The 22,865-nt window shown below is 39.1% G+C and overlaps 1 protein-coding gene and 1 pseudogene across 2 annotated transcripts; both read right to left on the bottom strand.

Annotated features, from left to right (window-relative positions):
* Positions 1-4,085: 4,085 nt before the first annotated feature.
* Positions 4,086-5,945, bottom strand: LOC148297216 (uncharacterized). Its single transcript, XM_088247567.1, has 2 exons — positions 4,511-5,945; positions 4,086-4,220 (listed from the first exon to the last, which is right to left on the bottom strand). The coding sequence occupies exons 1-2, from the start codon at positions 5,496-5,498 to the stop codon at positions 4,186-4,188; spliced, it is 1,023 nt and encodes a 340-aa protein (XP_088103693.1). The 5' UTR covers positions 5,499-5,945; the 3' UTR covers positions 4,086-4,185.
* Positions 5,946-5,953: 8 nt separating this feature from the next.
* On the bottom strand, positions 5,954-15,692 carry LOC110774120 (uncharacterized; annotated as a pseudogene). Its single transcript, XR_015836646.1, has 8 exons — positions 15,095-15,692; positions 14,241-14,654; positions 11,565-11,826; positions 9,356-11,195; positions 7,296-8,295; positions 6,824-7,139; positions 6,350-6,697; positions 5,954-6,075 (listed from the first exon to the last, which is right to left on the bottom strand). The product of XR_015836646.1 is annotated as an uncharacterized LOC110774120 (transcript).
* Positions 15,693-22,865: the final 7,173 nt, after the last annotated feature.

Genomic DNA, 22,865 nt, shown 5'->3' with positions numbered 1-22,865 from the left:
CACATATGGTGCCGAACTTGTCTGCAAAATGACATACTGATCTAATAACATATTATGAGTCATTGATTCGAGGTGAAAATAGTAATTGAATAATCATTTAGATCAACAAATAATTGAAGAAAAATAAAATCCCAACATTCATTATGTGAAGTATATTTTCTCAAACAGAACCTTAGTAGGTAGAGCACATGTATCAGAAATCAAGCACAACCATAGGAGAAGCACCCAAAATCCATAAAATGTAGAGGTATATCTCTTTGGAGACATTGTCCAATCCTTGGTTGGAAGACACTGCATTGCTCAGCATGTTGTCCCTAGCATGTGGTGAAGCAGCATCAGCTCCTCTAGCATTTGTTGCAGAAGCAGCATTTACATGAGTCGCTTGACTGGTTTGCTCTAAAGCAAACAGAGTGCTGTCTTTTCGGTCAAAACGCTTCGCTAATTTTGACAAGAGGGAGGCTTCTGGATGAATGGAATTCAAAGCAGGCCAGTATTTGTGGAGGAAACAAACTATATAAATCAAGCATGAAGAAATCGAAATCACTGCTGTGATAATGAAGAGGCCTCCGAAAGTGTACACACTTAGACTAGAATTGTTTGAAGAGAATGTGGAACTTGCGTCTCGACGTTTGGTTTCATCTGGAAAATAATTGACTTGCAATTTTTGCCAAATATAGTGTAATTGAGAGAGTTGAGAATGTATAATAAGAAGAACAAGATAGGTTTTGCAGAGAATTCAAATCTGCCAATTGAGTTTCTTACTTAGTGAAGGGTTAGATATACAAGTATACAAGGTGATTATTAGTTACAAACAATGCACAAGACATGGAGGGAAACATGGAGAGTTTCCATCCCTAAAACAAGGAATATGAAAACAAGGAAAAGTAACAAGGTGGTAGACAAGCCACTTAGGGATGTCTATGTTTTGTCTTTGACTTTACTAACACTCCCCCTCAAGTTGGTGCAAAGATATCACGCATGCCCAACTTGTCCAGTGAGTCATGGAAAACTTTACTTGATACGGCCTTCGTCAAGATGTCAGCAAGTTGGTTTTCCGAGTTTACAAATGGAAACTTGATTATACCCCTTTCTAGTTTCTCTTTGATGAAGTGTCGGTCGACTTCCACATGTTTGGTACGGTCGTGTTGTACTGGGTTATGTGCTATCTCGATAGCTGATTTATTGTCGCAGTACAAGTTTGTAGCTTTCAATGGTTTAATTCCCAGATCCTTCAGTAATTTCCGTAACCAGAGCAATTCACAAACTCCTTGAGCCATTCCCCTAAATTCTGCTTCAGCACTTGATCTAGCCACAACTTTTTGCTTCTTACTTCTCCAAGTGACTAAGTTGCCCCCCACAAATGTAAAGTATCCAGAAGTAGAACGTCTATCTGTGATGGATCCTGCCCAATCCGCATCTGTGTATCCTTCTGGGTTCATATGTGTATGTTTGGAGAATATCAACCCTTTGGCAGGGGCAGCCTTCAAGTACCTCATGATCCGAGTTACTGCATTCATGTGTGCCTCACTTGGTTGATGCATAAACTGACTCACCATACTCACAGCATAAGCTATGTCGGGGCGTGTGTGTGATAGATAAATCAGTCGCCCAACCAATCTTTGATATCTTTCTTTGTCAGTGGGTGCTTGGTCTGGATACATCCCTAACTTGTGGTTCTGCTCAATAGGTGTGTCAGCTGGCTTACAATCAAGCATTCCAGTTTCTGTTAACAAGTCTAACACATATTTTCGTTGGGATAGAAATATGCCATGTGTTGATCTAGCAACTTCTATGCCAAGAAAATATTGTAACTCACCTAATTCCTTCATCTCAAATTTACTAGCAAGGAGCTTCTGCAGATTCTTCATTTCTTCATTGTCATTACCGGTAACCACCATATCATCAACATAGATGATAAGGGCCGTAAGTTTGTCACCATGACGCTTTAAGAATAAAGTGTGATCCGAGTGGCTCTGAGTGTACCCAAAGCGCTTCATAGAATCTGTGAATTTTCCAAACCAGGCTCGTGGTGACTGCTTTAGCCCGTATAATGATTTTCTCAGCTTGCACACGGTGTTGGGACCAAGTGCCATGGAGATCCCTGGTGGTGGTTCCATATACACTTCTTCTTGCAATTCCCCGTGAAGAAATGCATTCTTTACATCATACTGCAATAGTGGCCAATCAAGGTTTGCAGCCAATGACATGAGAACACGTACGGTATTGATCTTGGCAACAGGTGCAAATGTCTCTTGGTAGTCAATTCCATATGTTTGTGTATACCCTTTGGCCACTAATCGAGCTTTGTATCGATCTATGGATCCATCAGCTTTGTATTTAATGGTGTATATCCACCGACATCCAACTGGTTTCTTCCCTTGTGGCAACTGGACTATTTCCCATGTAGAATTCTTTTCCAGAGCTTCCATTTCAATCGCCATTGCTTCAGCCCATCTGGAATCTGTTATAGCATCCTGCCACTTATTTGGAACACATACAGTAGATAATTGATTGACAAATGATGCATATGACTTTGACAATCTATGAGTTGAAACATGGTTATTAATGGGATATTTAGATTTGGCAGTAAGGTCAGGACAATATTGAGGCTTGGGTTTTCCTCTAGTGGTCCTAGGTGGGAGAGTGTATGGTATAGCATTAGGTGCTTCGGGAATTACCTCAAGTGTTTCCTCATCACGAGACGACTGGTCCGATGGTTGAGAAGAAGGGGTTGTATTTTGTTGTTGATCGCAGCAACCATTTGAATTGTCTCCTCCGGGATCTTCACCAAATAAGAACGACAATTTTCCAATACCTTCATCGCTGTCCAAATTTTGAAGTTCACTGGTGCTTGGCGACCGGTCGCTGGATTCTGTGCGACCGGTCGTTTTGTCACGACGACCGGTCGCTTCTGGATTACGACCGGTCGTTTTGTCACAGAGTCGATCTTCATCATCGCTGGAGCAAGGCGACCGGTCGCGGTCAGTGCGACCGGTCGTTTCAGGATTACGACCGGTCGTTTTGTCACAGAGTCGATCTTCATCATCGCTGGAGCAAGGCGACCGGTCGCGGTCAGTGCGACCGGTCGTTTCAGGAAAGCGACCGGTCGCTTCTGGGTTGCGACCGGTCGTTTTGTCACAGACTTGGATATTTTCTTCCTTTTCTTCCTTCTCTTCATTCCTTCTCTCCCCCTGAAGAGAAGGGGGCATAGCAGCTTTAAAGTAGGATAAATCTTCATGAAATGTGGCATCCATAGTGACAAAGAGCTTACGAGTAGGAGGATGGTAACACTTGTATCCCTTTTGAGTTGATCCATACCCAACGAACACACATCGAATGGCACAAGGGTCCAGCTTACTTCTTTGATGAGATGGAACATGAGCATATACAACACAACCAAATATGCGAGGAGGCAGCTTGAGGACTGTAGGAAGAGAGACATGACGAGCCAAGGTGTTCAGTGGAGTTTCAAACTTCAAAACACAACTCGGCACTCGATTAATTACATATACTGTAGAAAGAAGGGCATGTCCCCATAAGTAGTGAGGGACCGATTTATCCAGCATGTAAGCACGAGTAACCTCAAGTAATTGTCGATTCTTTCGCTCTGCGACACCATTTTGTTGCGGAGTGAAAGATGTGGAGGTTTGATGAATGATGCCTTGGTCTCGAAAGAAATGTGACAAGACATTGTTCACATATTCCCCACCATTATCAGACCGGAATACTTTGATGGAAGCTTGGAACTGTGTGGTAATCATAGCATGAAATTCACGGATTGCAGCGGAAACGTCACTTTTATGAGCTAGTAAATATACCCAAGTCATGCGAGTACAATCATCAATAAATGTAATAAACCATCTTTTGCCATTGGAAGAAACTTTAGCAGGACCCCAAACATCAGAGTGAACCAAATCAAAAGGGAATTCCGTTTTATTATCACTTAAGGGAAAAATAGTTCGATGGCTTTTGGCCAATACACAGGTTTCACACTGAAACTGAGAATGATCTAGGCCACGAAACAAAGACGGAAACAAACGTTGAAGATAGCCAAAGGATGGATGTCCTAGACGACAATGCCAAAGCCAAATCTGATGTTGATTGCGAGCTTGTGAGCTGGAACCTTGAGTATGAGCTGCCCTTGGTGGTGAAGAGACCGTCAAGGAATACAACCCCCCTCTTCGTTTACCATGCCCAATCGTCGCGTGAGTCGTGAGGTCCTGAAAAAGACAATGGGAAGGATAGAATGTGGCATAACAGTTATGTGAGTCAAGTAATTTTCCAACAGACAGCAAATTGCAATTGATGGAGGGAACAAGTAGTGTATGAGATAAAGATAAGGAAGGGGAAAGTGATATAGTTCCTTCACCAGCAACATTAGAGGGGACTCCATTGGCACTAGTGATGTAAGGATGACGAGACTTAGAAGATATTGTGGAAAACATAGTAGAGTCAAAAGTCATATGATCAGTGGCACCTGTGTCAATTATCCATGTAGTGGGTTGTGTACCTGATTCGGAGTCGGAGAGTAGGGTGGAAGATGGAGAGGCATCGGTAGTTATAACACATGCTGCCTTGGGTGTTTTGTTGCGGGATTTGAAAGCATCCCACCACTCAGGATAACCATGAAGCTTGAAGCACTTCTCAACAAGATGATCACCACCACAATGAGTGCACTTCTCAGTTCCCTTTGCATTGTCAGTTTTGGGACCCCGGGGGGGAAGTCCGGAGGACGTACGGTGTGGTGGCCGATATGGCTTGACCGCCATTGCACTCCCACCGCCAAGCATGGAAGATTGGCGATTATCTTCTTCTACCACTAGTGCATAAGCTTCAATGACTGCTGGAAGCGGATTCATGGCAAGAATCCGACTACGAACGGAATCAAAGTTGGGATCGAGTCCTCCCAAAAAATCGTACACACGTTCCACCTCAAGTGCTTGTTGGTGAAGAGCCACATCATCGGGATTGGTATGTTTGCAGGGACGGAGGCTGTCAATTTCCTGCCATATTATGTGTAATTTTTCGTAGAATACATTCACAGGTTCACCACTTTGAGAGGTGGTGACTGACTGACGACGGAGTTGGTACAACTTGGAGCTATTCTGTGTGACAGTATATGTCTTCCGAGCTGCGTCCCACACCGCATAAGCCGTTGAGCAGTGATCAAATAAGGCACGTACATTTTTGGTCATGGAGTTGAGGAGCCATGACTGCACCAAACAGTTGTCTTCATCCCAGGCTTCATAGCTAGGATCATCAATGGCAGGGGCAATCTTTTTACCATTAATGAAACCAGCCATACGACGAGCAGTGATGGCCAAGCGAACACTACGAGACCATGCAGGATAGTTGGACCCATCCAACTTATCAGGAGTAATTGGAGAGTAGTCATGAGAGGACCGGGGTGGTGGTGGTGTTGTGGAGTCGATCTTGGTGGAGTCGATTTTAGAGGAGTCGTCCGTGGAGTCGTTGATGGAGTCGTTGGTGTCACCCATGAGGTAAGTATATAAAAGGATGTAGAGGAAGAAATAGCTTAAAACTTCAGCAAACAAGAGCACAAAAAAGGCTTGTGATCAAGACCAATTTTGAGGCAAGGCAAAGTATGAGGTAGGAATAATATAACAGCAAATTATGGGCAAGGATAGGTAGAGATTTAGGCAAGAACAAGGTTATGCAGAGGCAACCAAAATCGATTGCTCTGATACCATGCCAAATATAGTGTAATTGAGAGAGTTGAGAATGTATAATAAGAAGAACAAGATAGGTTTTGCAGAGAATTCAAATCTGCCAATTGAGTTTCTTACTTAGTGAAGGGTTAGATATACAAGTATACAAGGTGATTATTAGTTACAAACAATGCACAAGACATGGAGGGAAACATGGAGAGTTTCCATCCCTAAAACAAGGAATATGAAAACAAGGAAAAGTAACAAGGTGGTAGACAAGCCACTTAGGGATGTCTATGTTTTGTCTTTGACTTTACTAACAATTTTTCCATTTCCCTATAATCTTGAGTCGCATTCAGGATTGCCCTTGAAACATGAGCAACAAGTGGGGAGCCTGTGGGAAGGCCTGAAATCGAAAATGAAAAAAAGAAGAAGAAAATTAATTTCCTCATGTTTGTTATGAATAATTGCAACATGACAATGTAACAATATCAACACATAAAACATAAGCAAGAGTTCTGGATTCAAACAACACACGCAGACGTATGCACGCACAGGTCTGAGTACGTACGTTATGAAAACAAGTGTATATCATGCATCCAAAGAATAAAGAGACTCACAAAGCCAAATCCATCAGTTTAGTAGGTTGGTCCAACCACTGTATCCGGAGTAATACTTACAGAGGAAGAGCTTTACGTAGGGAATTTCATCAAAGATAGCATCAACCCCTCCATTTTTGCTTCCATTGGACAGTGCTTGATGAAATTCCTCCGGGGAAGAATAAGCCTTCAGCTTTTTCTTCTCAAATTTGAACTGGCTTATTAAAAGATCTTTCACAAAGGAATCCTTGTGGTATCCAACATAATCACCAGTTTGTCTGAGCGCATTCACATCAACAATTGCTGGCTGCAACTTATCTACAGTCAACAATGAGGCTAAGCTAGCAGTGTAACTCTGTGTCAAAATAAGTACCACACAAATCCATATGATCAGCACAAATCTGGTCCAGTTGCTCTGCACCTTCTCCTCTGATATACAGGAAAGTAGAAATTGTTAGAGATCAGTTGAAGAAAAAATCAACTTAGGAACAAACACAAAAAACCGTATTCCCATTGGCTGAAAAAGAAAAAAGAGTTGTGGCAAGCAAGACTTACTATGAGCAAACACAAGAGTTGAAAAAGAGAACAAAAGAGTGGTGGCAAGTTGTTGCTTTTGTGAACCATGCCTGAATTCCGTGTTTATACGATGTTCAAGAATCCATACCACAAGGCCTGTAAAGATGAAGGCGGCCTCAGATGTCAACCAAAGATCACAACTAAGAGGCCTTAGGAAAATCCAAATATTCATTGTTTCGTTATTTTTAACTTTCACCACCGTGCAAACGCCTGATTCAGAATAAGGAAGTAAAAAATCAACGTAGGATGTCCTATTTGCAACAATGGCTGTATCTCCCACCACAGCATCAAATTTCTGCACTTTCATATTCAAACAAGTGACTGAAAACAATCAAAGAGCACTCTTATCAAAACTAATTTTCGCTCTTATAAACACCGGTGTGTTTGAAAAAGATTCGTATATTGAAAACTCAGAAATAAAAGAGAGGGATAGGATTAAACACCAACATACCTTGAGCATAATCTGGGAAAGGAGCTCATCATAAGTCCCAGCAGCTTCTTTTGTTGAGCTATTCATGTATGGAACAAACTTATACAAAACAGCAAATGGCATTCTTTTTAAGACCGCCAGGAAGACATCAATTGAAAAACCTGAAAATCTCTGAGGATCATTGTCATGACGAGACCAGTCTATGTTCACAAATTCTTTGACACCATCAGATGCCACGGGTATGCCGATCCTCAACTTTTTGCCAGTAACAGGTATAACCCAACCCTTTGGTGCAATATATGTGTTTCCAGGCCAGATAGGATCTCTTGTTTTCATAAGCTCATGATCAACCATGGAATAGTTTGATGCTACTTTAACTGATTGAACTAAATCATCAAATGTTTCTTTGTTAGTGTTGGAGATCCAATATCCAATAACTGTCTCTCCCTTACTTATCACATTGAATATTTTAAAGGCTGTTGGTTGAAACTGTCCACCAATTAATCTGAACTGTCCACTTAGGCCTTCAAATCTGGTAGTAAGCAATTTGTTCACAAGTGCTGCACCCGATTTAGAGAGTTATGCCAAACATTTCACCGGCATTTGTAGCACTACTATTCTTCTGCTTTCGAGCATTCGTCGACTAACTATCCTCCTGGTCAACCAGTTCAACAGCCTTAGCTAGAGCCCAGACGGTATCATAAGCCCATAAGCCAAAGAGGTTTATCCTTGAAGTAGTATGCTTTGTCTTGCCAATGTTGGGTAATGATGGTCTCCTTTTCCATTTCGTCTCGAAATCTTTAAGATTTTTTGACATTGGTACATAGGGCCTTACACCAATCACACCTTCCATTGAATCAATGGCCTTTGCCTCCACTGGATGCAATAAAGTTGATAGCCCAGCAGTTATGATCCATGCATACCCTTCAGTCATCATGCCAGCTTCTTTTGCATGAACAAGGACTTTCGATCCAAGTGAACATTCCCATATTAACTTGGTAGCTCTCTCAAAATTGTAAGTCTAAATAGATATAACATGTAAAACACTAACCTGTATCAGTCATGTTGAACAAGATGAAGATCAAAACTGAACCTGAGAAAAACAGAGACTTTCTCCTAGAAGCCGAGAACTCTTTTTCAGCAGTAATTCTAATGGGGTGAATATCTGTATGCTTTGTTGTTGTGTGTCTCGGCTCTAGAAGGAGCCTCCTATTTATATGCATATCTCTAGGAGTTTTGCCCATCAAGAACCTCCTAGAGATAACCTTAATGCTTATAGGATTAGGTAATCTTAATCCTTATCAAAGTAGGAATCCTTAAGCCTGTGTATATCTAGAACACTTATTTTAGGCTGCCATATCTGATAGGAATAGACTTTCTGATAAACCATGAGTTCTTAGAAAACCTTATTCGATTAGAAGATCACTTCTGTGGTTTAAGACAGTAAACCATCTTACATTCTCCCACTTGATCAAATAATCGATCTAGGCTCATTGTCATCACTTAATGGCCATGTGAAAATCTACTCTTATCTTTATTCCTTTATCAAGCCACTGTCATGATTGATAGTTCACAAGGGACTGTCGAAGCTCCTCAGATATATAACATCTAAGACTTTTACAACCACACATATGAACTAGCAAAAACACATAAGGCTTCCAACTGGATTAAGATTGAAAACAGTTATGATTATACTGTCGAGTGTGATCAATCATAACTGGTTTAGCTCACTTTAATGACTGCCAAGGTCTTTAAAACAAAATCATTCAATGACTCATTCATAGATTTAAACTGTGAACAATTGCTAGCACAATTACAGTTTGGCTTTAATCTATTTGTCATTTAACGAAACAGTATATGCAAGTAATAGAAAACTTCAAAACATAACTGAATCAAAAGCTGTCTAGATAAACTAGTTAACAAAACCAAAATAAAACTGTAATCACTTTAACTCCCACTGACTCCCACTGACTTTAAGCATCAAAACTTATCAGCAACCCCATACTTGCAACGTGCCTATGAAAAACATGATTAGGCAAGCCTTTGTTTAAGGGATCTGCTATCATCAATTCTGTTCCTACATGATTTAAAGCAGTCTCACCATCTCGAATCTTTTCCTTGGCTGATAAGAACTTTAAATGTAGATGCCTCATACCAGATGACCTTTTATTCCCATTTGCAAAGTATACTGCTGCACTGTTATCGTTCCACAGTTGAATAGGCCTCTGTATTGACTCTACTATATTTAGCATTGACATAAAATTCTTGAGCCATATTGCCATGGAAGTGGCTTCATAAACTGCTAAGAACTCAGCTTGCATTGTAGAGGTTGAAACATATTGTTGTTTTACACTCTTCCATGCGACTGCACCTCCTGCAAAAAGAAAAACAACACCTGATGTGCATTTCTGAGTGTCCAAGCAGCCTGCAAAGTCAGCATCTGCATAACCTTCTAGTTTCAATTCTTCAACTCTTCTATAAATCAGTTTATACTCCTTAGTCCTCTGTAGGTACCTTAACACCTTTTTCCCTGCAACCCAATGTGCCTGGCCTGGATTGGACTGAAATCTGCCAAGAACACTGATACAAAATGCAAGGTCAGGTCGAGTACAAACCTGAGCATACATGAGGCTTCCTACCAATGAGGCATAAGGCTTGTCCTGCATCTCTATCTTTTCTTGTTCAGTCTTGGGAGACTGTTCAGTGCTAAGCTTGTCACCCTTTGAGAATGGAACATCACAACCCGTGCAATTTTCCATATTAAACCTCTTAAGTATCTTCTCAATATAAGCCTTCTGAGATAAACATATCAACTTTCTGTCTCTATCTCTGCTAATTTCGATTCCCAGTACATAGTTGGCTTCTCCTAGATCACTCATATCAAAATGAGAAGACAACATTCTCTTGGTGTCATGTAACAAGGACAAATTACTGCTTGCTAAGAGAATGTCATCTACATATAAGAGTAGAATAATAAAATCCTTTCCATTGAACCTCATGTAAATGCATTCATCCACTGGATTATCAATGAAACCTTGAGATTTAATTACCTCATCAAATTTAAGATACCATTGTCTTGATGCTTGTTTTAAACCATAAATTGATTTCTGCAGTCTGCATACTAAATTCTCTCCCCCTTTTAAGATAAAACCATCCGGTTGTTTCATGTAGATCTCTTCAACTAAATTTCCATTTAGAAAGGCTGTCTTGACATCCATTTGATGCAAGTGTAGATCAAAGTGTGCAACCAAAGCCATAATGACTCTGAATGAGTCTTTTGTTGACACAGGAGAAAAAGTTTCATTATAATCCACTCCTTCTTGTTGTGTGAACCCTTTTGCCACTAATCTGGCTTTGTATCTGTCTATTTTCCCTTGTGCATTCCTCTTGGTTTTGTAGACCCACTTGCAGCCAATAGGTTTAGAACCTGGTGGTAATTCAACTAAACTCCATACACCATTCTTGCTCATCGATTCAAGTTCAGACTCCATGGCTGCAAACCAATGTTGATTTTCCTCACTTTCCATAGCTTGTTTATGAGTGGCAGGATCTTCTATGGTGTTAATGTCAAACTCAGACTCTTGCAAATAGACAAAATAGTCATTTGGTAGAGCTGGTCTTCTAGTTCTTTGGGATCTCCTTAATTCCATGGTCTGATGTTGTTCTGGCAGATTTAATTGCATTTCAACTTCTGCATTTTGGTGCGTTTCAGCTTCTAGATTTGGATGAATATTTATGTCTTCATGTGCAGGAGAGTTTTCTTTATTCAAGTTGTCGAAATTCAATATAGTCACTCCCTTTTCTTTATTTCCAGCTTCTGCAATTTCTTTGCTTTCTATAATTTCTTCAAACTCAAAATCTGCTGTATCTGTTTCTTCCTTTTCTTCTTCAATGAAAACAGCCCTTTGTGTCTCTACAAATCTGGTGTTGTGATTAGGACAATAAAATTTATAGCCTTTTGTCCTATCTGGATATCCCACAAAATAACAACTAATTGTCTTTGAGTCAAGCTTCTTTTGCATTGGATTGTATATTTTTGCTTCTGCTCTACATCCCCAAGTTCTCAAGTGATTGAAACTTGGTTTTCTATTGCACCAAATTTCAAAGGGGGTTCTGTCAACACTTTTAGTAGGTGATCTATTAAGCAAGTAATTTGCTGTCTTCAAAGCTTCTCCCCATAAAAATTTTGGTAGTGTTGTGCAACACATCATGCTTCTCACCATCTCTATCAAAGTTCTATTTCTTCTCTCTGAAACACCATTTTGCTATGGTGTTCCAGGATTCGTGTACTGAGCCACAACACCTTCTTGTTGCAAGAACATGGCAAAAGGTCCTGGGTTTCTTCCTTTCTCATTGAATTTTCCATAAAACTCTCCACCTCTATCAGACCTCACTACCTTGATTTTCGAATCTAGTTGGTTCTCAACCTCTGCTTTGTAAATTTTAAACATGTCCAATGCCTTCGATTTTTCTGCTATTAGATACACATAACCATATCTGGAAAAATCATCAGTAAAGGTTATAAAATATCTGAAGCCATCATGAGTGTTGACTGGAAAAGGGCCACAGATATCAGTGTGTATCAACTCAAGTAATTTTTCACTTCTTACAGCTCCTTTCTTTCTGAGGTTTGTCATCTTCCCTTTTGCACATTCAATACATGTTTTATCCCTTTCATGGTGGTCAAGTGGTGGCAACATAGATTCCTTGCTTAAGATACTTATTCTTTCTTTTGAGATATGTCCTAGTCTCTTGTGCCAAAGAGTATATGATTCTGAATTGCTCAACTGTTTTGTGCTTATTACATTTAACATTTCAGTGCCTTGTTTTGGTAGTTTGCAATTCAATCGAAACATTCCATCAACAATCAAGCCATTACCAACAACTCTTTTATTTCTTGAAATGGAGAAACCAAAATCATCAAACTCAAATTGTAAGTTTGATTTTACAAGCCTACTAACTGATAAAAGGTTCCTTGTCATAGTAGGAACATAAACGACACCAACTAATTCCAAACAAAAACCAGATTGCAACTCTAGATTAACTAAACCAATAAAATCTACTTTAACTCTTTCTCCATTTCCCACGAACACCTTCAAGTCATCCTTGTTTGGCACTCTCTTTGTTTTGAACCCCTGCAAAGAATTTGTTACATGAACTGTTGCACCACTGTCTAACCACCATGTATTGGATAAAATTTCAAGTGAATTTGATTCATAAACCACAGAAACTGAGTTTTTCTTACCTTTAGCCTTTTGCTTGTCCAACCAACGTTTGTACCTTCTACAATCCCTCTTCATGTGACCAAACTTTTTGCAGAAAAAACATTTCAGACCTACTGGACCTGTCCCTTTGGTAGTTTCATCCTTCTTCTGTTTCTTGTCTGCATATTTGGATTTATATCCTTCCTTTGGCTTGCCTTTAAAATCCTGCACCAGATTCACATGTTCCTTTGCATTATCAATTCTAATGCTTTGCTCTTCCTGCACACATATTCCTATTAGATCAGCCACTGTCCATGTTTCCTTTTGAGCAATGTAAGTAGTTTTCAAATGCCTATAAACGCTAGGAAGAGAGTTAAGAGCAAAGTGCACCATCATGGCTTCATCTACTGTAACTTTCAGAGCTTTCAATTTGTTTCCAATGTCTACCATGTTCAGAATATGAGTCCTTATGCATCCTTCTCCATTATACTTCAAATCTGTGAGTTTGCTCATTAGTGTACCTATCTCAGCCTTTTTGGAGCCTTGGAAATTCTCTGCTATTGCCTCAATAAATGTCTTTGCATTTTCAGACTCTGTGATGCTGCCCCTTACCTCCTCTGAAATTGATCTCCTCATGATTAAGATTGCCATTTTGTTAGCCTTAGTCCATTTTGCAAACTTGGTCCTAGTTTCGACAGATGCATCAGCTGTTGGTGTGGCTGGTGCTTCCTCAGTTAGAACCATTTCATAGTCCAATAAGCCAAGAGCTATTTCTAGATCTTCTCTCCATTTCTTGTAGTTGGAGCCAGTGAGGGTCTGGATTGAATTGTGATTGACTGTACAGGTTTTAAAACATTAATACCTTAAATAATTTCCCCAAAACTTTAGTTTAAACATACTTAACTCACATCTTTGGATAGAAAGTGTAAGTACGTCCATTGACACTGAAATACAAACAGTTATATAATTCCTTGAACAAAAGCTGTCCACATCTTTGGATAGAGGAGAACTTCTGCTATTTTATAACTGTGCATATTCCATGTCGATCCATCACAGTCAAAGCTATATCAAAATGCTCCCATCTTTGGACGGAGAGCCTTTCAATAAGTTCTGAACTGTGATGCCAATTTGGATCAATGTCTTTGAATGCAATTATCATGGAATGATTGAGCCGCTTTAGCTTGCTCAATTATCCCATGGCAACTGCAAACTTGATCAAAAACTGTCAAGAACATGATAAAGTCAATTCTTTATACTGTTATTATGTTCTTGTCTATATAACTTGCAGCTTTCAGTTTAAAATTTTCATAGATTTCCTGTATCAGATTGGTTAGGTAAAACATGATATAACCTGGCTCTGATACCACATGTAAGTCTAAATAGATATAACATGTAAAACACTAACCTGTATCAGTCATGTTGAACAAGATGAAGATCAAAACTGAACCTGAGAAAAACAGAGACTTTCTCCTAGAAGCCGAGAACTCTTTTTCAGCAGTAATTCTAATGGGGTATGTATGCTTTGTTGTTGTGTGTCTCGGCTCTAGAAGGAGCCTCCTATTTATATGCATATCTCTAGGAGTTTTGCCCATCAAGAACCTCCTAGAGATAACCTTAATGCTTATAGGATTAGGTAATCTTAATCCTTATCAAAGTAGGAATCCTTAAGCCTGTGTATATCTAGAACACTTATTTTAGGCTGCCATATCTGATAGGAATAGACTTTCTGATAAACCATGAGTTCTTAGAAAACCTTATTCGATTAGAAGATCACTTCTGTGGTTTAAGACAGTAAACCATCTTACAAAAATTTGATAGGGACTCGATGATGGAGAAATGACACTTCTGTAAGGTACTCTCGTATCGATCTGTTGAAAGGAGTCTGTTATGTATGGAATCAAACCATTTCCCTATTCGGTGTCTTTGTAGATTACCACAACTTCACGCCATCCATATGGTTCAACAATGGATGTGATGGCTTTCACTTGAGAACAATCATCCAAAGCTGTCCGAATGAAGAAACGGTTTTGGGTTGAAGATAGTGAGGGGCTTGTAGCTGAAAATGAAAGAACGGGAATTTGAGCGCTCTGTCCAAGATTTATCACAAACTTGGCTTGGGTTAACGTTTGGGGCCCTATAATAGCTTGCACTTCTTCATTCTTTATCAGGTCTAAAGCTGTAAAAATCATACAAATGATGAAAGAACTCAAAATTTATAGCAATTTGAGGACAAGCAGTGGGAAAGATTTGCTACTCAATTCTGTCGAGGTTAAAGAATTTAAATTGTCATAAGATATAAGTACCCAGACATTGCACTAAATCTAGTAGCTCTAATAATATTTGGTTCTTTCACAATAGTACAATAACAGGGGAACTTTTTGGCAGCGACTAATTTCGGTTGCTACAAATCTTCTTTGCTACTGGTTTTTCGGCCACAAGATTATGTTTCCATTCCACTGCCATGCCCCACATGTGCTACCTTGCAGGACCTCTTTTATTTTTTAATTTTTAAAATATAATAAGTTCATAACATGGTAAGAAAGAACCATTTCAGATGAGTATAATAATCAGCTAAAATTATGAAAATTATACAACTTCATAACATGGTAGGCATACCTGCTGATGCTGCAGCAACAATATTGTCGCTAGAGTTCTTCACGGAAGAGTCAACTTTGTTATGTAATTGGCATTTCTAGCATAGAAGTCAGAAAGTGCCATGGAAATGTAGCTTTGAGCCATCTTCCCAACTGGAGAACGCAAGTCAAGAATTACACCCACGTGTACCATTTGCTTCGGTGCTAGTGTCGTTCCATTATTTTCGTCGTCAACAGTTAAGAATTTTCCGTGGACGGTGAGATCTAAGAACAAGATGAAGATGATGAAGAAGAATTTGAGGTGACTCTTAATGTTCGCCATAGAAACTCTGCAAGGAATGTAGAAGAGGCAAGCAAGGCTGCTTAACTCATATGGCTCTTACCTAATTTGTTATAACATGTGATTAATTAGCACTACGTACTAAATGATTGAGTAAACATTGTTGTCAACATTACCTGTAATAGATTATTTTCTAACTTAAAAAAAAAAAAAAATGAAAAAAATAATAACGTAGTTGGCAACAATTCTTTTTTGTTATCCAGAGTGAATGATAAATTAAGCTCCAAACAAGAAAAACCCAGTAATATGCTAATATGCAAGTGGAAGGAGCTAAAATGGAACTTGACACATTGACCCCACGGGCAGAGTATAATAGTTGTCTTTATATGAAATATTAATGATTGTTTTTGTTGATCACATTATATAGAATTTGGCTAATCACTATTCATCAATCCAATTCTTAAATTTTTGACGAGTCTGAAAAGAGGATAACTTAATTGTGCCTTCGATTTATCTAGTTCATTTGTGCAGAGTGCTTGCCATTGTTGATTTTCTATAGCCGATGCACACATGTGTTTTTTTTTTCTTTCCCGAGAACCTTACTAGAAATAAATCATTTCTATTGAGGGAGCGATAGCATATTGCTAAACTTATACACACTACACGGATGCTAGGACTTGTTTGAAAAGTTGGCTCACATAAAGATACAATAAATGAAGGGTGGCAAGCTGCTGGAAAGCTAAGAGAGCATTTATGGACAATTGTTGACTTGTTTCAAGGAGTACCTCCTCTATGGTTCTATATAGGGTGGCTAAGCATGTAGCCATTAATGTTTAGTCTTTGGTTTGCCCAACCTGTGGTCCATGAAGGGTGGCAAGCTGTTGGAAAGCTAAGAGAGCATTTATGGACAATTGTTGACTTGTTTCAAGGAGTACCTACTATATGGTTCTATATAGGGTGGCTGAACATGCAGCCATTAATGTCTAGCCTTTGGTCTGTCCAACCTATGGTCAATGTCAGGTAATTAAGGGGAGAACGTGGGAGAAAATACGAAGCCTTCTCCTAGGTCCAAAGGCTTGTGTATTAAAGGGAAGAGGAAGCAAGACAACAAGTGTGAGAGGCAAAGTAGCTGGAAACTAGTGAGTCCAGGAAATACCAAGGGAAGAGAAAGTTCTCTAGTGTATCAAAGTGTTGAGCAAGGGTGTGAGAGAAACAAATTGTGAGGGTAGTGTTCTAAGGGGGTTTCCTTTGTAAACCAAAGTTGTAATTGTAGGGGCTTTTTTCTTCCGGTAGCAGGTGGGCTAGGCTGATGAAGTTGTCCCCTTTGTCTGAGCTCGAAAATTAAGCCCCAAAATGCTTCAAAAGGGCAGCAAGGCCTTGGGAAGTATTTTGGTTATCTTCACCAACAAAAACAACAGCAACTTACAGATAATTTCTTCATGCTTACAGATAAACTTTCGGGCTTGGCTTGAGAGGCATGTGGCATGGGAGCAAAATTATCATGGGTTTAGCACTTTAGAGAGAGAGAGAGAGAGTTGTGGGTTCCTACGAAGGACAGGGGTCCTAATGGAAGGGAAGAGAGGTTCTAAGGAGGAGAGTTTTGGGTGATTTTCGTAGCTTCCGGCAGCTTGACAGTAACTCTGTCAAAGCTGTAATCTGCCAAAGCAGGGGAGATGAGGGAAATGGGCAAGCAAAGCACAAAAATTTCTGGGTTTGTAAGTGAGAGAGAGAAGGCTTGCTCTCTGAAGGTTGTGGGTTGTGTTGTGTTGGGTTGAAGGGGTCCTATTTATAGCTGCTGGGAATGGGTCTTCTCCAAGAAACCCTAATGGTTTCTTCCCAATCTAACTAAGCCTTCCTCTTCCTTTCTTCTCCTCTTTCTTGACTTACCTCATGGTGGCAAAAAATCAGTTCTGCTCAATCCCACAAAATCAGAGGTTTTGGGTGCTCCAGGTTTCTTCCAGCGGCTGCCTCAGAGAGGAGCTTCTACTTTCACCCATCTTTTCCTCTTCTTTCTTCCTCTTTTCATGGTCAATATCTGATGAAGGAAGGAAAGTGGGTATGCATGCTGGTTCAGAGGACGACACCTTCCCTTGCACGCCAATATCCCTTGGTCTTTTTACTGCTTTCACTTGGAACTTGCTCCTTCCATGTGTAACCTCCCAGCAGCCCTTTTTTTATGTGGATTCCCCAAGCCCCTGCGTGATTTTGTCTTTCAGCCGAATGCCAAAGCTGGTGTTGCTTTTTTATTCTAATTATATGGGCTTTTTAAGACAACCACATGATCTATCTAATTGATGAGATGGCTTTATCAAATGTTGGGCTTTTTGGTTGGCTTATTCTAATTGGAGCAATGGGCTATTTTGGTTGGGCTACTACAATTGAAGCAATGGGCTATTTTCCCTCTTGTGCTTACCCACGTTTGGGCCTAAAAATGGGCTTGAGTCCCGAGGCCCCAAGCGATCCGAGACTTCCATTTCTCGACCCATCGATGGGCCCCATGACAATTTGTTACCATCCATACCACAACCCACTCAAGCAAGCCCCGGGCATTCGAGTGGCTTGGGCCCACTTAAGCTTGTAGAGTGCGATTGGGTGTGAAATAATAATTTCCCGCTTGGCATGGCATGTCGCTTGGCATGGCATGTCGTTTGGCATGCTTTTAATTATGACGCTTGATAGGATAATTGGCATGGATTTGCATAGCTAAATGCATCTTTATAATTTTAATATCAATTTCTAGCATGACAGATTTTTATTTGGCATGGCATGCAGGGTGTGGCTTGTGCATGGCAGACTTTCGTGTACTCCAAATTGGGTCTTTTTCCAATAATATATTGTTTTGGGCTAGGAATTTATTCGGGCCCAACCATGGACTTTTTGGGCCTCAACAGTAACATATCTTCATTAGTGAAATTTCTCAAGGGGATCACCAAAGAGGATGTAGGCAAATTGCTGAAACTCTATAAACACTTGTGTCATTTGTGCTTGGTTATTTTTTCTGTGTGTGTGTGTGTAAGACTCATCCATCATTGAGTTTGTCCAAAGTCCATCAACAACAAGGTCTAAAGGGGGAGTGAGTTAGTTATAATTCCCAACAGGACTCGAACTCAGGACTTTTCCTAGGGGGATCATTTGCTCCAAACCACTACGCTAGTGGGTCCTTTACACACATTGTGGTTTGATATATATGACGGAAATTTGGGTTGATATACATTGTGGTTTGATACATTGTCCAGGTCCCTTGCACTAGACCTGGCAATATTGCACACGACCCGTTAACACGACACGAATTCGCACGAAATTATCAGTATTTGGGTTGAGCTTAATGGGTCGGGTTGAAAACGGGTGAACCCGTTAGCCACCCGTTAAGCTAACGGGTCGTGTTGGGTCGAAAACGGGTGAACCCGTTACACCCGTTAGGAGCAAGGGCATTTTTGTAATTTTCGTTAAAAAATTAACCTAGGTTGAACTTGAAAGGAAGCTTCAATTTTGTTATTCCTCATCTCCTCACGCCGCTCTCTGTCTTTCTCTCAAGAGAAAAAAAAGTTCTCTCTTTTTCTCCATAGATCCAAACCAAACGATCAAGGATCAACATCAACTACCTTTCCTCTTCTCCAACGAAAAAAGGTATGAAATTGAGTTGGAAACGGTTGCTTTCTTTTATGCCGTCTGTCTTTTCCTTCTCTGTCTTTCTCTTAGCAAAGTAGGCTCAGGTTAAGATTCATTGATTCATAGAAATTGGGGAATATAATAAAACACCAACCGATCAATCCAATCCTTTACTAGTTTAGTGGCTTCTACCTATTTTGTCAACTTGCTGCACTATTAATTTCTACTTTCCTATTTTCTTTGTTTGATTTATTTATTGGTTTAGATGAAGACTTGCTACTTAAAAAAACCAAACAATTGCAACTTGAAAAGAGGTAAAACAATATCCATACAGCAAAAGATAGTTGATGAAAGATAGTTTATTGGATATTCAATGGGTATGATAATGATTGATTTGCTGCACACTAGGCTATTATTTTGATTCTTGAAACACTCCATCCGTGAGTTTTACATTACTATAATTGATATTGAATTTATGTCCTCTTTTTTTTCTTTTGAAGCTTATGGATGTTACAGAGAGTACCGAAGCTATGAGACTCACAGATGAGGAGTCTATTGATGTTTCAATGGGTGGGGATACAAGTACTGCAGATGTAGAAGATAAAGAGTCAAGCCCTAGAAGCAAAAAGCCTAGAGGCATCAATATTGGTAAGAGAAAATTGAGATCTTCTGCTTGGGAAACATTTGATTTATTGCCTCTTGGAGAAGATAAAAAAAGGCGTGCTAGATGTAAAAATTGTGAGATAGTTTATGTGTGTGATAGTAGGTGTGGGACTGGAAATTTGTTGAATCACGCTAAAAACTGCCTAAAGAAATCACATGGTGATGTGAAACAGTTACTTATGTCATCATCTGGATTGCGTTCCCCTAAATTTGATCATATCAGATTTCGGAACTTGTTAATAGAGACAATCATAAAACATAACTTGCCTTTTAGCTTTGTTGAATATGAGGGAGTTAGGGCTTTGTTTGCTTATGTCTCGCCGGATATTAAGTTGCCTTGTAGAAATAATGTTAAAGCATGTGTGTTGAGGATGTTTAAAAGTGAAAGACAAAAACTTCAGAGTTTGTTAAGCTCAGTTCAGGGAAGAATTTGTTTAACATCAGATTTATGGACCTCTGTATGTACTGATGGCTATCTTGCTCTTACTGCCCACTTTGTTGACAAAGATTGGAGATTACAGAAAAGAATTATCAACTTTTGTCATATGCCTCCTCCACATTCTGGTGTTGCATTATCTGAAAAAATCAATGCATTATTAAATGAGTGGGGGATTGAGAAGAAGTTGTTTTCTATTACTCTTGATAATGCTTCTGCAAATACTGCTTTTGTTGAAATTTTGAAGAATCAATTGAACTTTAGATCTCTTTTGTTGATGGGTGGTCAGTTTTTTCATGTGCGTTGTTGTGCCCATATTTTAAACTTGATAGTCCAAGATGGACTTAAAGAAATTGATTCTTCAGTGACAAAGATTCGGGAATGTGTCAAGTATATAAAGGGATCCGAGGCGAGGAAACAAAAATTCTATGATTGTGTTGCACAAGTAGGGATTGTGGGTAGTAAGAGAGGATTGAGACAAGATGTCCCTACTAGATGGAACTCAACTTATACCATGCTTGATAGTGCACTTTTCTATCATCGTGCATTTATTAATTTAGGGTTGATTGATTCCAATTTTAGTAATTGTCCTTCTCCTCAAGAGTGGATTACAGTAGAGAAGATTTCCAAGTTTTTGGGGTATTTTTATGAAGTTACATGCTTATTTTCTGGGACAAAGTACCCCACATCAAATTTATTCTTCCCTAAGATCTTCATAATCCAACACCAAATTAAGGCAGCCATGGAAGATAATGATAGTTTCATGAACAAGATAGGAACTAATATGAACATGAAGTTTGAGAAGTATTGGTCAGAGTATAGTTTAGTTCTTGCAATTGCAATTATTTTGGATCCTCGCTATAAGTTGCATTTTGTAGAGTGGGCTTATACTAAGCTTCATGGTAAGGATTCTCGAGAATTCAAGTGTGTTACAGACACATTGACTTGTCTTTTTCATGTGTACATGGATACTTTATCTCCTTTTCTTCATGCAAGTTATCCAACGAATGAGACAGCTAGTCATAATGAAGGTGGAGACACCATTCTTGAGGTTAATTTGCATATTTCTTATTATTTTATTTATGTATTGTTTCATATTGTATATTTGCATTTGCATGTAACTAATAGTTGTGTTTTTTATTTTTTATGGTGTAGGATTTTGATAACAGTTACAAAAATGGTTCAAGTTCATGTAAGAAAAATGAAATGCATAAGTATTTAGATGAGGAAAGACTAGATAGAAAGCAAGATATAGATGTTCTTTCTTGGTGGCAAATGGAGCATTTTCATTATCCGATACTTTCACAGTTAGCTCGGGATGTGTTAACAATTCCCATTTCTACCGTTGCATCAGAATCAGCTTTTAGTATTGGCGGTAGAGTATTAGATCAATATCGTAGTTCATTATTACCAGAAACTGTTCAAGCTTTGTTGTGCACTCGAGATTGGCTTTTTGGAAATGGAGGTATATTTATATAACTTAATACTAGTAGCTATTTTTTTCTTTTATGTTTTTCCATCATGTGAATTCTTTGTAAGTTCTGTTTTTTTTATGCTTAGCAATAGATGAAGGAAGTACAGAAGTGGAAAGCCTTACTGAAGATATCTTCAATCTTACTTGTGAAGAGACTAGATCAGGACAATGTTCCAATAGTATTTCCCTTGATGATTGATGAAAGGTAACTATAAATAATTGATATTTTATTCATATTGTATCCCTCCATAATTTAATGTTATTTTCTCATTTTTGTCTGTTTTGTTTTTTTTCTTCACAGAGATTGCATAATTGGTGAAAATTGCAATTTTGAGATTATGTTCATGGAGGATTGAAGTTTTGAGATTAGTTCATGGAGGAGGCACTAGACTTATTCTTTTTCTCCTTGACATTTTGTTTAAAACTTGTTTCAATTGAGATTAATTTGAAACTCATGTTGTCTATGAGTTTTTTTGTTTGCCAATGTGTAATGTGGAAGACTTATTTAAGGATTTCAGCTTTATTTGTATTATATCTCTAAGTTGAGGTGTTTTTATTTAATAATTCCAGCAAAAATATTGTTTATTTTTTAAATGGGTGAAACGGGTGAAGCGGGTGAAGCGGGTGAAACGGGTGAAAAACGACCCATTAGTCATAACGGGTCGTGTCGTGTTATTCGCGAATATGTGCGGGTCGTGTTTGGGTTTAGTATTTTTGACCCGTTAGCTTAACGGGTCGTGTTCGTGTCAACCCGTTAAGAAAACGGGTTGACCCGTTAACGACCCGGAACCCGTTAAAACGACCCGTTTGCCAGCTCTACCTTGCACACTAGTTTATTTAAAAAATTTCACCGCTCCTTGCACAAAAAAGACAAAAAGAGTTTTTGATCTAATACCAAATAATTATGATTAATATGGGTCTAGATTTGAGGGGGAAACTAGTAATTAAATAAAGGCTTTTTATCACAAATGATCCTTGACGTTTACGAAATTATCACGAATGGTCCTTGAGGTTTTTTTGTGACACTAATAGTCCTTAACGTTTGGACTTTTTATCACAAATGGTCCCTGCCGTCAGAAATTCTGTTAAGTGTATGATGTGGAAGATAAGTGGAGCCACATGTCCAATCACATCGTGACATGTGGATTAAATAAATAAAGAAATATTTTTTTATAATAACAATCCATGTTTTTGTGCAACTTCCCATCCCCTCTCTATACTCAGTCTCTCTCTCCCGATGTCCTCTCTCTCCTCCCTCTAGCCTCTCTCTCTTTCCCTTTGCCCTTGCCCTCTGTTCTCTCTACCCCTCTGCTCTCCCTCTCCCTTAAACA

The sequence above is a fragment of the Prunus avium genome, chromosome 1 (assembly GCF_965620075.1).
Source record: "Prunus avium chromosome 1, drPruAviu1.hap1.1, whole genome shotgun sequence".
NCBI lineage: Eukaryota > Viridiplantae > Streptophyta > Magnoliopsida > Rosales > Rosaceae > Prunus > Prunus avium.
This window is presented reverse-complemented; position numbering and strand designations above follow the sequence as displayed.